Below are 17,969 nucleotides of genomic sequence, written 5' to 3'. Positions count from 1 at the left end.
CCTTGCTTGTTCCGTTTACTACAGCCACCGCCAGGCTTCTACGTCATCACGCTGGGACGTAGACGCCTAGGGCCGAGGCACCGCCTTACGTAGTATCTGATGTCATGACGTAGAGCCTAGCAACGGCGCAGGCTCCCGGTCGAGTCCGTTATGGCTGCTGCTGCCCAAGGGAGGATGAGGGGGGCTGCCCAAGCGAAGCTTTTGCCCGGGCTGAGCATCCAGGCTCCTGGAGGGCTGGCGCGGCCGCTGGTCTTGGCGTTCCTGTTTGCTTCCGCTACGCTGTCCAGTGGTAAAGGGGGCGCGGGGGCAGGGCGGCCGTGGGCGCGAACCGGGAGACCGGCAGGCCGGGAAAAAGGCACTTCCAAATGTCCAGAGCTGACGGCGATGTCAGGATGGACTAGTAGTGTCTCTACCGGCCCGAGGAGGGAGGGTAGGGTGTTTGAAAGGGTCCAAGGAAGTGGGGTCTCTAGGGGCCTGAGACGTGGGGCTGAGAGATGCAGGGACCCAGGGAACAGGGGACAGACTGTGTAGATGGGCGGAGGAGGGTGGAGTGGCGGTGGTGTCTAGAGGGACTTGAAGAATGGTTTGGCACAAGCAGTGGTGGTGCTGGGGTCTCCAAAGTTCTGAGGACGGGGGTGTCAGGAGAGTCTGGAAGAGGGGATCGAGGAGATGGGGTTGAGAAGATGACCAGGGTTGGGAGGGTTGGTGTCTAGACAGAGTCCGGAGGCGGGGGGACTCAGGGATCTAGAGGGCACAAGGGAGGGTGGGAGTTTTCCGGAAGGCTTATTAAGGTCTGTGCCAAAGGCCAAGGGAAGCAGGGGAAGTAGCCAGACTGAGCTGCTGAAATATTTTGGAGAGCGTAAGTGAAGGGGAAAGAGCTATCTTCGGGCGCTGGTGCATCTCTAGATCTGGGAGTTTCTTGACTTGGTAAAGAGCCAGAATCCTCGGGCACTGGACTCCTTAGGGGCTTGGAGGAGAGGAGTCCTGGGACCAGAGAGATTCTTGGTAAACATGGCCCTCCTTCCCTGTGTCTTGGGTGAAAAGGACAATCCTACCTCTTTTTTATGAATCCGTGGGATTTGATTGAATAGGATTTTTCTTGCAAATGTGAATCAAGATATTGAAGGCTTTATTGAGAAGTGAGGAAATCTATAAACCAGGACCTGAGACTTAGTGGGAACATATACACTAATAAGAATTTATAATCATTTTTTTTTTTTTTTTATGCAGTATCTTGTTTTGTAGTCCCTTTTTTCTTTCAGGCCCAGTCACAATCCTGCCCTTCTCCCTAAATGTTTTTTGGGTATTCAGATGAAAAAGCACATGAACTGGATAGCGTTCTCATTCTTTATTTAACAAGGACTGCCCAACCACACATTCCTTTATCACAGTACTGTGGGCACATCCTTGTGTTTCCCCAGCAGCAAGAAGGGCAGGGTAGCTCCTGGACCACCCTCCCAGAAGTGTTTGCAAGTCTGTGGAAAGGAGTGATGTCCATTTTCCCAAGGTCCTTTCATCATTCGTAAAATGTAATGAGGATTTCCCTGGTTGATGCAAACATTGCTGTACCTAAAGTACTTCAATTAGCATAATTGTTTTGATCATTTAATCTTCTAAGAAAAAATGACATTTAAACATTTACGTGTCCTGCTGGAATGCTTAAGAAGTATGGTTTGGAGGATATATATCTAGTAACTGTAGTTTCAGAAACAACTTTTTCTCCCAAGAGGTGGTTGAAAATCTTGTGATGGTGGCTGGTGACAGGAGTGTGCTGTATTAAGGTGTCCTTTTGTCTCTGTCTTTGTTAGAGTGCCATAAATATTGCTCCAACTACACTGAGACATTTTAGGGAATGTTTATTTTTTTGACTAGGTCTTTATATATACTAATTTTAAATGTTATAAATTCAGATTTTATCTACTGAAAAAACTTAAATGAAAAATTAACATATATGCCTTTAATGGGGAAGCAGCTCTGTTTCGTTGGCAAGGCTTGGGGTAATGTAAGTACTTTTTGAAAGTCTGCTTATGGTAAATGTACTTAGTCAATAGAAAAAGTTAAAATCTAGAATGTGTTGAGTTCCATATCTCAAGTATAAAAAGTTACAGAGTTACCATACTGGATTTATTTAAACGTGTTTCATGTTAGGTTTCTTAAAATTTCAGTGCTTGTGAATATTCTTGGCGGTATTTAAGAATTTTTAAGTTTTTGCTTTGATGAAGTCAAAAGAAAATTAATATAAGCACTGTTCTGGATCACTGGATGACTACCGTATGTATGTTAAGTCTTGTCATGCCATTTCTAAGTGCCTGCTTCTCTGCATTTACCATCACATTGCTTCTAAATGATCACTTAAATTTAATATGTAATTCATTTTTTTTCTTTCTACTTTCTTTCTTTTTAAATTATAGTACATATATAGGTAACAAAACTTTTGCCATTTCAGCAGTCTTCATATGTACAGCACAATACCATTAAATATGTTCATCATGTAGTTCAACCATCACCGTTGGCAAATTTTTCCATTACCCCTAACAGAAACTCAGTGTCCCCTAAGTGTTCTGTCTTCCTTTCCCCCTGTAATGCATTTAATTTTCAAGGCAGTGTTTCTCTAATGTGTGCATGTACATGATTTCTCAGGTCTTCTGCATTATCAAGTTTGAGGATACGGGTATAGTTTATTTTAAGGCAGTTAAAAAATATTTATTTTGTTGTTATTGTTGAGAATATATGCAGTAAAACATACACCAATTCAATAGTTTCTACATGTACTGTTCAGTGACCTTGATTTCATTAGAGTTGTGCAACCATTCTCACCCTCCTTTTCTGAGTTGTTCCTCTCCCGTTAACATAAATTCACTGTCCCCTAAGATTCCTATCTAATCTTTCAGGTTGGTATTGTCAGTTTAATCCCATATAGATAGTTCTTAAAAGAGCATATTGCTCAAGGCAGACCTTTTTTACTAGTTAAACTATTTTTTTTGTTTTGTTTTTGAGACTACTACAAGGGATATTTTTGGTTTAAGGTGTAAAGATTATCTCAAGGCAGTAGTTTCACGGGTTCATCCAACCTTCTTCATGGCTCCAGGGAGTCTGCATTTTGTTCTGCATTTTCTCCCTTTTGATCAGGATTCTTCTATTGAATCCCTGATCAAAATGTTCAGTAATGGTAGCTAGGCACTATACTGTTCTTCTGGCCTCATGGCAAAGGAGGCAGTTGTTCATGGAGGCAGTTACCAACACATTCCATATTCTTCTGTTCCTGATGCTCCTTCTTCCTCTGTTGCTCTAGGTGACTAGACACCAATTGTTGTGCCTTGGATGGCTGCTTGCAAGCTTTTGAGACCCCAGGTACTACGTGACAAACTAGGCGGTAGAACAGAATTGCTAAACATGCTATTAGGCCATTTAACTGGGATGTCCCATGAAGCTATGACCTAAATCTCCAAATCCCATGAGGTTTTTGATTGTACATAAGCAGCCTTAGCAGCTATTCCTTTTCTTTTTGTTGTTGTTGTGAATATATCACATAATTTTTGCCAATTCAACTTTTTACAGGTGTACAACTTAATAAATACTACAATAATCGGCTGTGCAATCCTACCCTTAATCAATGTGATATTTCCATCACTTTTAACCTCCCCCCTTTTCCCCTTCCTCCTGCCCCTGGAGACCACTGTTAAACTTTGGCCTCTATGCATTTGCCTTGTCTTTTTATATAAGCAAGGTCATACAGTGTTTGTCCTTTTGCGATTGACTTATTTCACTCAGCATAACGTCTTCTAGCTCCGTCCATATTGTAGCAGGTATCATTTCTCCTACTGGCTGAGTAGTAGTCCACTGTATGTATGTACCACATTTTGTTTATCCATTCATCTGTTGGTGGGCATCTAGGTTATTTCCTCCTTTTGGGTATTACAAATAGTGCCGTTAATGAACATTGGTGTACAAGTCTCTATTTTTTGAGTCTCTGTTTTCACGTCTTTTGGGTATATACCCAGGAGTGGAATTGCTGGGTCATATGGTAGTTCTATTTTTAGTTTTTCGAAGGACCACCACACTGTTTTTCACAGCAGCTGTACAGTTTTGCATTCCCACCAGCAATGGGTAAGGGTTCCAGTTTCCCCACATCATCACCAACATTTGTTAAATTTTTTTTATCTTAATCATCCTAGTGGGAGTGAAATATGGTATCTTATTGCGGTTTTGTTTTGCATCTCTCTGATGGCAATGACACTGAGCGTCTTTTCATGTGTTTGGTGGCCATCTATCTGAATGTCCTCTTTGATGAAACGTCTGTTCAAGTCCTTTGCCCATTTTATGATTAGGTAAGGCAGTTTTTAAAAAGGACCAGTAAAAGAAAAGAATTAAATTTAGAAAATTTTATTTTTAAAATGTTAGTTTTTAACTAAATAGGTAATAAATATCAAATAGGAAAGAGTAGAAATGGAAGATTTAAAAGTCTAAAGTAATGTATATATTTGTAGAGGCTCAACAATTAAGTTCATGAAGTCAGAGTTACCACTTTGTTCTGAATACTCTTCATATCTAACTGCATCACCGTCTCTGAAGGAGAAGAGATCAAAGAGGTAATCTAATTTGAATTAAATCTTTCAGATGAATTCTTAGTTTGCTTGTGTTATGTTTGTGTATTCCTTCCAAGTTTTTATTCCTTGAAAATAAATAGTAATTCTGCTCCTACTTGTTGCTAGATATTGGTCTAACAACAATGAGTAGGGTGACACTGGAAGTATCATTAGAAGAATGAGTGGGGTTTTGCCTGCCTGAGAAGCATGGGAAGGGCTTTTCAGGCCAGGAGTGCACTAGGTCCTACTGCTTGGGGTGTAGGATTTGTGGTGAGAGTTAGTTGGATCAAGAGCGTAGTCAATGAATACTTATTTGAATGTTCGCTATCTGTTAAGTAGGCAGTGGGAATAGAGTAATTAGGGAGATGAGTAAGAGCTAATGATAGTGAGGTAACGGGGGCCAGATCATATAGGATCTTGTACGCTGTTAAAAAGACTGACCTTGTTAAGAGAAACAGCCATTGGAGGGTTTTAAGCAGAGGAGACATCTGACTCAAGTTTTAGCAGGATGACTATGGCTACTGTGTTGAGAGCGGACTGTTGGGGTTGTAGTGGAAGCAGGTAGATCAATTAGGAGGATACTGTAATAATCCAGGTGAGATAATGGTGGCTTGGACCAGGCAGAAGCAGTGGAGGGGTGAAAAGTCATCAAATTCTGCACATATTTTGAAGGATGAATGTAGGGTGTTAAGAAAAGGATGACTACAAAGTTTTTGGCTTGAACAATTAGAAAGATAGAGTTGCCATTAACTGAAATGGGGAAGAATATGGGTAGCACAAATTTTTGTGTGTGTGTTTTTGTTTTGAGCGGGAAGTAGATATTCCTTTTTTGAATTTAAATTTTGTTTTGAGATAATTGTAGATTCACATGCAGATATAAGAAATAATGCAGAGAGATCCTGTGTACCCTTAACCTGTTGTTGTTGTTAGGTGCCGTTCAGTCAGTTCCAACTCATAGCGTACAACAGAATGAAACACTGCTGAGTCCTGCATCATCCTCACAATTGTTGTTATGCTTGAGCTCATCGTTGCAGCCACTGTGTCAGTCCGTCTCGTTGAGGTTCTTCCTCTTTTTCACTGACCCTCTACTTTACCAAGCATGATGTCCAAAGTATGTGAGACATAGTCTCACCATCTGTGCTTCTAAGGAGCGTTCTGGTTCTACTTCTTCCAAGACAGATTTGCAGAGATATTAATACAGGGAGATCCTGTATACTCTACCTAGTTTCCCAAAATAGTAATATATTGCAAAATACAATATCATAACCAGGATATTAACATTGATACAGTCAAGATACAGAACATTCCCATCACCACACATCCCCCATGTTGCCCGTTTGTAGCCACATCCACTTCTCCCCTATACCCACCCCCTCCTGAACTCCTGGCAGCCACTAATCTGTTCCTCCATTTCTATAATTTTCCTGTTTCAAGAATGTTATATGAATGGAATCATACAGTATGTAAGTTTTTGGCATTGGCTTTTTTTCCCCCCCGTTCAGCATTATTTTCTGGTGTAGTAATTCCAAACTGTTGCATTGTCAGTAGTTCGCTCCTTTTTATTGATGAATAGTGTTCCGTAGTATGGATGTGCTATAGTCTGTTCAACCATGCACTCGCAGAAGGATGTCTGTTTCCAGTTTTGGCTTTTATAAATAAAGCTGCTATAAACATTTGTGTACAGATTTTTGTGTGAACTTAAGTTTCATTTGTTTGGGATAAATGTCCAGGATTATAATTGAGATATAGTTCTATAGTTTTTTTTTTTTTGGTGTCAGGGTAATATTAGCTTCATAAAATGAATTGCAAAGTGTTCTGTTCTCTGGGAAAGATTATATAGAATTAGTGTTAATTCATTGTTCAACTGCGGTAGGGTTCTCCTGTGAAGCCATCTGGGCCTAGATATTTATTTTTTGGGAGTTTTAAAATTATGAATTCAATTACTCAAATGAAGTATTTCATATTAGGTGAGTGATGGTAGTTTGTGTTTTTCAAGGAATTGGCTCATTTTTTCTAAGTTGCCAGATTTATATGTGTAGAGTTGTTGGTCTTATTCCCTTAATTTACGTTTGATGTCTGCAGGTTCTGTAGTGATATCCCCTGTTCCTTCCTGATAATGGTAATTTGCAATGTCTCTCTTTTTTGTTAGTCTTGCTAGTGATTTTTTTCAAAGAACCAGTGTTTTGTCTCACTGATTTTTCTCTACTGCTTTTTATTTTCAATTTCATTGATTCTTGCTATTCATTATTTCCTTTCTTCTTCTTGCTTTGGGTTTATTTGCTCTTCTTTTTCTGGGTTCTTGAGGTAGGAGCTGATGACTGATTGGAGACTTTCCCTCTTTTCTAATGTATGCATTTAATGCTATAAATCTCCCTCTCGCACTCTTTAGCTGGGTCCCACAAATTTTGACATGCTGTATTTTAATTTCTATTCAGTTCAATGTATATATTTAAAAATAGTTTTTCCTTGGGACTTTCTCTTTGACCCTTGGCTTATTTATAAGTATATTGTTCAGTTTCTAAGAGTTTGGAGATTTCCTGTTATCTTTCTCTTACCAATTTCTAGTTAGATTCCACTGTGGTCACAGAAAATACTCTGCATGATTTTAATTCTTCTAAGTTTGTTTATTTTATGGTGCAGAATATGGCCTAACTTGTATATGTTCCATAGGCGCTTGAAAAGAGTGTTTTCTGCTGTTTTTGGGTGTACTGTTCTGTATATGTGGGTTAGATTCTGTTGGTTGTTGGTGTTGTTGAGCTCTTCTGTATCCTTGCTGATTTTCTAATTGTTCTGTCGATTTTTAAAAAATTTTTTAGATTTTTTATTGTACTTTAGATGGAGTTTACAGAACAAACTAGTTTCTCATTAAACAGTCAGTACACACATTATTCTGTGACATTGCTTGACGACCACATGACGTGTCAACACTCTTCTTTTTCAACCTTGGGTTCCCTATTACCAGCTTTCGTGTTCCCTCCTGCCTGCTAGTCCCTGCCCCAGGGCTGGCGTGCCCCTTTAGTCTCGTTTTGTTTTATGGGCCTGTACAATCTTCAGCTGAGGGGTGAACCTCAGGAGTGACTTCATTACTGAGCTGACAGGGTGTCTGGGAGGGGCATACTTTCAGGGTTTCTCCAGTCTTTGTCAGGCCATTAAGTCTGGTCTTTCTTTTTGAGTTAGAATTTTGTTCTACATTTTTCTCCGGCTTTGTCCAGGACCCTCTATTGTGGTCCTTGTCAGTGCAGTCCATTGTGGCAGCGGGGCACCATCTAGTTGTACTGGACTCAGTCTGGTGGAGGCCATGGTAGATGTGGTCCATTAATCCTTTGGACTAATCTTTCCCTTGTATCTTTAGTTTTCTTCATTCTTCCTTGCTCCCGAAGGGGTAAGACCAGTGGAGTATCCTAGATGGCCGCTCACAGGCTTTTAAGACCTCAGTGTTCTGTCAGTTTTTGAGAGAGGGGTGTTGAAATCTCCAGTTGTAATTATGGGTTTGTTTGTTTCTCTTTTCGGTTCTATCGGTTGTTTCAAATATTTTGCAGCTGTATTGTTTGTGCATTCATATTTAGGACTGCTATGTTTTCTATGTGATTGACCCTGGTATTTTCTTTCCTCTGATGTTTGTGTGATATATCTTTCTGCATCCTTTTAATTTCAGTCTGCCTATATTTGAAGTGAGTTTTAAAAAATTTTTTATTGTGCCTTAAGTGAAAGTTTACAAATCAAGTCAGTCTCTCACACAAAAACTTGTATACACCTTGCTACATACCCCCAATTGCTCTCCCCCTAATAAGACAGCCCGCTCCCTCCCTCCACTCTCTCTTTTCATGTCCATTTCACCAGCTTCTAACCCCCTCTACCCTCTCATCTCCCCTCCAGGCAGGAGATGCCAACATAGTCTCAAGTGTCCACCTGATCCAAGAAGCTCACTCCTCACCAGCATCCCTCTCCAATCCATTGTCCAGTCCAGTCCCTGTCTGAAGAGTTGGCTTTGGGAATGGTTCCTGTCCTTGGCCAACAGAAGGTCTGGGGGCTGTGACCACTGGGGTCCTTCTAATCTCAGTCAGACCATTAAGTCTGGTCTTTTTATGAGAATTTGGGGTCCGCATCCCACTGCTTTCCTGCTCCCTCAGGAGTCCTCTGTTGTGTTCCCTGTCAGGGCAGTCATCGGTTGTAGCCGGGCAGCGTCTAGTTCTTCTGGTCTCAGGCTGAGGTAGTCTCTGGTTTATGTGGTACTTTTTGTCTCTTGGGTTCATAATTACCTTGTATCCTTGGTGTTCTTCATTCTTTTTTGATCCAGGTGGGTTGAGACCAATTGATGCATCTTAGATGGCCGCTTGCTATTGTTTAAGACCCCAGACGCCACTCTTCAAAGTGGGATGCAGAATTTTTTTGTAATAGATTTTATTATGCCAATTGACTTAGATGTCCCCTGAAACCATGGTCCCCAAACCCCAGCCCCTGCTTCACTGGCTTTTGAATCATTCAGTTTATTCAGGAAACTTCTTTGCTTTTGGTTTGGTCCAATTGTGCTGACCTTGCCTATATTGTGTGTTGTCTTTCCCGTCACCTAAAGTAGTTCTTATCTAAGAAATGAGTTTCTTGTAGACAGTGTAGAGCTGGATCTGCCAAATATGTCTTTTAATTGGCATATTTAGACCATTTACACTTAATGTATTGTTGATATATATGGAAAAAAAAAGAAACCATACCCATTGTCATTGAGTTGATTCCAACTCATGGCGACCCTATAGGACAGAGTTGAACTGCCCCATAGGGTTTCCAGGGAGCTCGTGGTGGATTTGAACTGCTGATCTTTTGGTTAGTAGCCATAGCTCTTAACCACTTTACCACCAGGGTTTCCAATTATTGATATATTAGGGCTTAAGTCTATGGTTTTATTATTTTCTTTGTCTTTTTAGTTTCTAGAAGTTTAATTAGGATGTGTCTTACTGTGTCTTCTTTAAGCTTACCCTGTTTTCTGTTCATTCAGCTTCTTGAATCTGCACATTTATTTCTCTTCCAAATTTGAGAAATTTTCAGTGTCCAGCCATTATTCTCTTGGGCACCTCTTCATCCCTACTGTCTTTCTCCTCTCCTTCCAATCTAATGAACGTTAGATCTTTTTTTTTATAGTCCCACAGGTCCCTGTGGGATTGTTCATTTTTTTTTTTTCCAGTCTGTTTTTTCTCTGCTATTCAGATTGGGTAATTTTTATTGCTCTATCTTCCAGTCAACTGATTCTTTCCTCTATCCCCTCCCTTCTGTTGTCGAACCTATTCACTGAATTTTTTATTTCAATGATTATATTTTTCAGTTCTAAAAAAAACTATTTGGTTCTTTGTATCTCCCAGTTCTTTGCTGGGGCTTTCTGCTTTTTCATTTATCTCAAGCATGTTTGTAATTGCTTGTTGAAGCATTTTTATGATGACTGCTTTAAAATTTTGTCATATACTTCTAATATATATGTCATTTGTGTTTTGACATCTATAGATTGCCTTTTTTAATTCAGTTTGAGATCTTCTTTGTTCTGCTGTTGGAAGTGATTTTTGATTGAAATCTGGACATCATTTTATGTTATGAGACTCTGAATCTTTTTTAAACTTTGTTTTAGCTGGCTTTTTATGATGATGTTGTTTTAGCAAGGAAAGTTCGGTGCTCGTGTTACTGCCAGGTGGAAGCAAAAATGTTATTGTTTAAAAGTTTTCTTTCTTGCTAGGCTGCCTTTCTCCTGGTCCTTTTGCTAGGGAGAGCAGAGTTGGTGGTGGCCCTTTTTGTCTATATGCGTTGGCGTGTCCAGTTTGCTGGCTTTTTCATCTCCAAGTTTAGAAAACATGAAGCAAAAAGAAAATCTCGGGAACTCATCACCATGTCATTTCTCAGGTCCCACTCTAGGTTTCTAGCCAGTCTGCCCTCTCTCTACCTTTCAGAGTCTTCTCAAGTTATTTTTATATATAACGTGCAAGATTCTTAGTTGTTCTTAGCAGGAGGAATAGGGAAATGTATGTCAGAATTCATTTTTAACATGTTGACTTGAATGTCAGACACCTAAGAGGAAATGCCAAGTAGGCAGTTGGGTATATGAATCTAGAGGTCTAGTAGTTCATGGAAGTTCTCTTCTGATTGCTTCATTTTTCTCAGAGAAGTTAGGAAGTGATGTCATTGTTTGAAAAACGAGTATGACAGAGAAGATGTTGGAAGTTTGAGGATAGAGGGGAATGTGAATGTTGTTCTAAGGGAGCAGGAAGATGAATGAACCAGGAAAATAGTTAAAGCCAGCCTGAGTCTTTGGCATTGAATTTAAAATGAAACAAAAAGAGTGGCATGGTTGTGTATTTTTTTTCCAGCCATGTTCACCTGCTTGGTGCAGATGGGGAGTAGTGAAGAGAGTTGGTTTCAACTAGGATTGTAGCCTTCCAGGTGAGTGGGGCAAAGTGAGTAGAGTGAGTGAGGGGGAAGGGAGTTGGAGGTGTATATAAGAGAGGGATTATAATGGTTCACCTCAGAAGTTAATCTGGGTAAAGAGGGAAGAGAGTACATGGCTGGGGCAGGTGGAGCGGGGTGGGGGGAGGCAGTGGTGGCAGTGGTGGTGAGGGACTGAAAAGGTGGCAGGATCAAAGGATGGTGGATCTGATGGAGTCGGAATATATATCAGGGAATAAACTGGAAGGATAGGAGAGCATGCCAGTAAATGGAACACCTGACATTGAGATTATGGAGGAGTCTTGGTGATAGATAATGACCATGTGAGTAAGAGGTGAAGATAAGGGGGAAGGCTAGATCATCAGAGGTGAGGAAGTCAAGGATTTTGAAATCAAGAGAGGAAGACATGTCTTAGGTAGAATGAGAATAAGCCAGGAGCTAAAATGGTTGAGAAATGGGCGTGACCTGGGAGTTGGTGGAGGAAGGGCAGTGAGTGATAGGTGATGACATGAGAATCAAAGCTGTGGGCGGTTAGAGAGGAGGATGGGAGAATGGTCTGGAAGGGGCAATGAGAAGAAAGATAGCTCCCCCCCCTTCCAGACTCAGTGGTACAAAGTTGTTGGAGAAAAAATAGCTATTCATTGAAAGGGCTGCAAGGAAAGCATGTCCTTAAGGGAGAGGCAAGCTTCAGTTATAACAAGAAAGTAAAGGGTGAGAGACAGAAGGGATTTGCTGATTGTGAATCTGGAGTGACCAGTGGAGGGGTTTCTGGGTATGAAGAGAGTGGGAGAACAAAATTATAATCAAACCCACACATATTAGCTGTGTCCTTTAAAGATATACGATTTTCCCAAAAGTTGAGTGTAGAAAAACAATGCTTTTAAAAATCAAGATTAGCTAGTTGGCACTTAGTTATTTTAATTTTTAATTCTATTTTAAACATAATTTCCCATATTTTGGCAGGAAAATTAAATGTATCAGAGAAATAGTACTTCATAAATGCCCAAATCATAAGTTGAGGTGATAAATGTAAAAAATCCTTTTTAATAATTTCTGTTAATAGTTTTCTGAGTAATGTACTCAGTTGTAGGACCTGCTTATTTCTCTTTTCTTCCAGTTAAAATTTCAAAGAACCAACCATTAGAAATGTTTTAAGAGAGTTTTACTAATTTACTAAGTATTTTCAGGGAGACTCTATTCAGTTCAGTTGAGGACCAGCTGTTTCTTTTTTTTCTGCACGAAATAGATGTCAACTGTGATACACAAACCAAAGTGTATTCACATAAACAAAGAGTTGTCTGTTAGGTTGTTAATTTGTGTGCGTGCACACGTTTGTGAAAGCCCTGGAATGACTTGGTTTATTCTTATACCTGTGAAATATTTTACTTTCGTAGACTTTAAAATATTATCTAAGCATATTTCAATCTCGTGTGACAGAGTTCATATTTTTTAAAGTATGAACTCAGTCCTTTAACAGGTATTACATTAGATTAGTATTTAATGAGACACTGTTAAATTTCAACAGGGATTCCTCTGAAGTTCTAGTCCCTAGAATTACTTATGTAAATAATTTTACCTTTAGTAAACCACGCAGAGGGGGTAGGAACATAGAGAAATAAGAGCTTGTATGCCTTTGGTGCATTCCTCATACCTAATCTGCCTTTCATAATCTTGCACTTAGCTTTCAAGTTCTAGTTCCCCATTTTTGTCCTTTAGGAGTGTTCCCTTTCTTCTCCCTAAAAAAAATTATTAACTTGGGGGAGGGAGTCTTCCAATTCTAGTATCCCATAGAATACTGTCTACACTTGCGTATAGCTTCTCTTGAATTGGTTGTATCTTGATGAAAGTATTTAGGTCTGAATTCCATGTTTAGTTTGTGACCTACTTGAGCCAGGATCTGTGATGGGGTGCAGTCGAGACAAGGATGACTTCAGTCCAACCTCCTTGTGAATAAAAACGGGTAATGAGTAAGAGCTGTGTGGACCTTGCCATTGTGACCTAAATAAATCTCTTTTCTTCTGGTGGCAGGCTATGTAATGAAGTAGGTCTTTTATGATGCTTAAGTTGTTACCTGGCAAAGCAATTGTTACCTGATTCATAATTGACTAGGAAGAAATGTAACTGATTGCTGGCTGTTGAGGCTTATTAACTCGTTCTCAAGAGAAAGTTACAGGAATTTAGGAGAGAAGTGCTTAGTGATAGGCCTGTGAAAATTGAGGTCAATGTGCTTTTAGCTTTGTAGAGATAAAGTTGGAGATTTTAGCTGAATGTTCTTTATTATTTCAGCTCTATCGCTGACTGATTCACCGAGCCAGACTGTACACAACCCAGATGGTTCTACTCCAAATAGGAATGCTGTAACACGTGAAAACCAAACCAGATCTTCTGTTGCCCAGACCAGTACTACTCTCCCTCCCATAACTAGTACAGAGGAAAGTAGACGAGCATCTGTGGCCTCTCATATCTCACCTACTACTACTCTGCCCCAAGAGGAAGCTGATAACAATGAAGACCCTAACATAGAGGAGGAAGTTCTTTTCACACTGAATAGTTCTCCAGCCACAGCCAAAGACACTCAGGACAATGGAGATTATGGAGATTATGACTGGACCACCAGCCCCAGGGACGATGAGTCTGAGGAGACCTTGGAAGAAAACAGGGGTTACATGGAAATCGAACAGTCAGTGAAATCCTTTAAGACCCCGTCCTCAGATATAGAAGAGGAAGACAGCCATTTCTTTTTTCATCTTATTATTTTTGCTTTTTGTATTGCTGTCGTTTACATTACGTATCACAACAAAAGGAAGGTACGTTGGCAATTTTCAGCCCCTTTAGTTGCTCTTTATTGTCTCTTTTTTTTTTAATTGTGCTTTAAGTGAAAGTTTACATCAGTCGTATTTCTTATTAATGCTTTTGAAGATTTCAGGGTTTTTAAAAAATTTTTAAGTCAAGTTTAAGTATTGAGATGTCTAATCAGTTTATAAATCTGCAGAGTATTTTAACAAATTGAAGGAAGCTTGACTACATGTGCTTCTAAGAAAAGAAGTAGTCAAATTCTTTTTCTAATGATATTTTGTTGTGTTTAAGGTAAAAATTTACACGGCAAATTACGTTCCCATTTAATAATTTCTACATGGGTTATTCAGTGATATCGGTTACATTTTTCAAAGTGTGTCCTAATTCTCATTCATTCCGTTCTGGTTGTACCAATTCCAGTTCAAATTATTTCTTAATAAGCAAAACCAAAGCCAAATTATTTTTTAAAAAAAGTTTTCATATCTTGATTTAGCAATGCTGCTTCAGTGGGTATACTTGTGGAGAAAGATTAATACTTTTGTCCTTTAATTCATTAAACATTGAACTTCATTATTTTTGAAATAATTTTTTTTTTTTCTGTTTTTAAAAGTGTTTTTATTTTAGGGCGTTCAGAAAGTAAAAGTATAGAAAACTTAAGCTACCACCTAGTGCTGGGCATTAGTAATGTTTGGTGTATTTCTAATCTGTAAATGTGTATATAAATAGACACATATATGTGTGTGTTATAAATTTTAAGTGAATTTGATCTCATATGGTGATTTTTTTCTCGTTTTTAACCTAAGAAATCATGAACATTTTACGTATCATTAATATTCTTTGAAGACATGATTTAATAGCTGCACAATTTAATTAGCTGTTTCCCTTGTTGCACGTTTAGATTGTTTCCAATTTTTGGTTTCAGAAACAGTATTGTGATGAACATTTCAGTACTGGAATATTTATAATTCTGCCACGTTTTAAATGACATAAGAATGTTTGTTGGATTACACTTGGCAAAGAACGCATAAATAGGACTGAACGGGCAATTTAATGAGGGGGTGTGTCTTGGAATATTTAGGCCTTTCAGAATATTTAATTGGAAAGTGCACACAAAATTTCCTTTTTAAAGCTTATGAGTCAGGAAATCTCAATTCTTGACTTTACAGTAAATTGGTTTGTGATTTCTGGCACATTACCTTTGGGCTTTGATTTTCATACGTGAGAAATGGCAAAACTAGACCGGATAATTTCAAAATGCCTTCCAGCTTTGAGGGTCAGTGCTTCTAATATTTTGTTTGCGGTTTTGAGTTAAAAAAATTAGCAAACAAACCCTTCTGGTTTTTTGTAGCTCAATGTCTCCTTACCACTGGCTTTGTAAATACTTGTCAGTGGACAAAATTTTGAATGCCAGTGGTATTTTATCCCAGTGTTTAGGATTGGACCATCTCTCTTCTAAACACCTAGGCCTTGTTAAACAAGTGGGTTCCTGGGCTCTGCTGAAATCTACTAACTCAATCTCTGAAAGTAAAGCCCAGGAATATGAGTCTTTAACAGGCACTCCTTATATATACGTTAAAATTTGAGATGCACTCTAGTGTTGTTTACAAGATGGAAAACAAAATAGCCTTTTTTGTTGTTGTAGTTGATATTTCACTCTTTGTATTTGGGAACGTAGGAGAGTGAGAATTCAATTGTTATAAAAACTTTTACCGTATCCTCCATGTTTTCTTTTGCGTATCTAATTAATTTTGTTTTATTTCAGATTTTTCTTCTGGTTCAAAGCCGGAAATGGCGTGATGGTCTTTGTTCCAAAACAGTGGAATATCATCGTCTCGACCAGAATGTTAATGAGGCAATGCCTTCTCTGAAGATTACCAATGATTATATTTTTTAAAATACTGTGATTTGAGTTTGCTTATTATATAATTTTGTTTGCTTGACTTTTTATATGATATTGTGCAGATGTTTGCCATAGACAATTGGTATTTAAATGGGAGGTGGGTCCCTCTTTGTTTTGCCTTGGTGCTTTGGAAATTAAATTCACAAACAAGGAGTATATGGTTTTTTATCTACACTTTTAGAGTTGAATTCAATCAGGTGTCCAAAATGTAGAGCTGAGCATTACCTTATATTTACTGTGTTAGTTTTTTTGTTTTAGATTTCTTTACCATACTTCTGGAAGTATTTGTAATGTTACTTTTAAAAAATCCCAAATTCGTAACAAAATCCTAAAATATCTGGTACTGCTGACTCAGATTCTCTACCATCCAAATACTATTCAAAAAAAAAAAAAAAAACTATTAAGCACGCATTATTTTGTGCTTTCAAACTGTCATGTACAAGGATATATGTGATAGTACTTTGCATTTAAGTAACATTTTTCCTTTCAGAAAAACTGCTCTGGATATTTTTGGATAATTTAAATATAATTTAAGATAATGATATTGCTCAGATTGACCCCACTTTTAGGTACACATTAAATGTGTCTAGAAATTCTGGCAATAGAAACTTTGCAACTTGCAGTGGGCATAGATAAATGTTATAGAGATATTTTTTGTTTGATTTACTGAATTAAGTTTAGAAGTAGAAATTGTGATAAAATATCAAATACATATATGGTTGCTTTTAGCTAGCAATTGATTGTAGCATGGGTTCCTTCAAGCCTTCATGCAAGGGGCAGAGGTGAAAATTATATAAGATTTGCTTACTTTGTTTATTATTTTATAGTAAGTTTGAATAAATCTTAGGGGCCATTATCACTTAAATAAAATTGTATCTAGGTCTTTCAAATGTTAATTATACCTGAATGAAGTTGTTTGTATACATAAAAGATACATGTGTACGCTGCCCTATTTTCCCCCTGTACTTGTTTTATTTTCTTTGTTTATTTACAGTGACTAGAAAGTATTTACTGTATTTTATTTTTGACTATCTTTCTATCATAAAGAATTGATCACTATGTAAATATGTGATTTGAACCATGGTTGACTTAAAGTGTCATTGTACAACTTTTTAGAAAACATTATCCCTAATATTCTGTAAACACCCATCCACAAAGCCCAGACGAGTCAGTGGGTATGCGCTTTATAAAGAAATGGAAGAAGCAGGGCAGTCCATCATTTCTTCCAGGTGGACAATTTACTGTCCTAATAAGGAAGGGAAGCACAATGGAAATACAACTGTTTTATTGCAGTAATTTTTTTCATATCTGAAATTGTATTATTTAATATTTTGAATAAGATTTTAAAAAATAAATGGAAAGATATAAATCCATGATTTCATTAAGTGTGTTTCATTTTGATGAGGGCATGGGGTCTTGAGGTGTTTTCATGATGACAGAGGGAAGGGCTGTGTCTGGAAGGAAGCTAGACTGTGACTGACTTGCAGTTATTCCTCTCAGCAGTAGAACTCCACCTCTGTGAGCTGCACTTACATTTCTAAATCCTTCTTTAGGTCTAATTTATTGCTAGGTGCTAAAGTTTATTGACAACTGTAGCAAAGTATGATTGTAAAAAAGTTAGCTGTGTATCAGTATGCTCTTTGTAGCATTTCGGGCTCCCTGTTGTCTGTGATGGAAGGCTCCTTCAACCTGGAGGATCATTCCCCTTAGTGAATCTAGAGTTTTTGGGCTCTTCCTGATGACACAGTCTTTGCCACCCAAGTCCAGTGTTGCAGTCAAGTAGCCTCTGACTTTTGGAGTGTAAAAATGTTGCTGGAGTCTTAAAGAGAGACCTAAGCAGCTGGATGAGGGACCCGAGATCCACATTTGAGTTTTACAGCACTTGTGTATCCTACTCATGTACAGAGTTACTGTGTCCTTCTCCCAGACATGTTTTCCGGATAGAGCAGGGGCTGTGCAGTAAATATTGGTACTAATGGCATAATAGATTACTCTTCAGCTCCCATTTCCATATCTTATCTGAAAAAGAACATGTTAAAACTTGTGAGGCAGGCAGAAATAGACATTTGGAATTTGTGCATGTGGGTATGTCATGACTGGGGTTTCTTTAAGTTTATTTGTGTATGGGGGATTATCAGCAGGTTTTAGTTTCTGTTATATAAATCACAATTTCTGCATATTGACTTTATTTAAAAAGAAGTACACTTGCTCAAGGCTAGCGGTATTTTGTGTATACAGAATCGGTGAAAAAGTCTAGTGCTTAGTTT

The 17,969-nt window shown here is 38.5% G+C and overlaps 1 protein-coding gene across 1 annotated transcript; it reads left to right on the top strand.

Annotated features, from left to right (window-relative positions):
* The first annotated feature begins 110 nt into the window (after positions 1-110).
* On the top strand, positions 111-17,078 carry C2H5orf15 (chromosome 2 C5orf15 homolog). The gene is made up of 3 exons (XM_003404779.4): positions 111-289; positions 13,293-13,813; positions 15,565-17,078. The coding sequence occupies exons 1-3, from the start codon at positions 151-153 to the stop codon at positions 15,694-15,696; spliced, it is 792 nt and encodes a 263-aa protein (XP_003404827.2). The 5' UTR covers positions 111-150; the 3' UTR covers positions 15,697-17,078.
* The last annotated feature ends 891 nt before the right edge of the window (positions 17,079-17,969 follow it).

The sequence above is a fragment of the Loxodonta africana genome, chromosome 2 (genome assembly GCF_030014295.1).
Source record: "Loxodonta africana isolate mLoxAfr1 chromosome 2, mLoxAfr1.hap2, whole genome shotgun sequence".
Classification (NCBI taxonomy): domain Eukaryota; kingdom Metazoa; phylum Chordata; class Mammalia; order Proboscidea; family Elephantidae; genus Loxodonta; species Loxodonta africana.
The sequence above is the reverse complement of the archived record's forward strand: the minus strand, read 5'-3'. Positions and strand labels throughout refer to the sequence as shown.

Coding starts and splice junctions, on each gene's coding strand:
- C2H5orf15 (XM_003404779.4), top strand. CDS start 151: ATGGCTGCTGCTGCCCAAGGGAGGATGAGGGGGGCTGCCCAAGCGAAG. Junction 290..13,292: donor TTCCGCTACGCTGTCCAGTG/GTAAAGGGGGCG, acceptor TTATTATTTCAG/CTCTATCGCTGACTGATTCA. Junction 13,814..15,564: donor CGTATCACAACAAAAGGAAG/GTACGTTGGCAA, acceptor GTTTTATTTCAG/ATTTTTCTTCTGGTTCAAAG.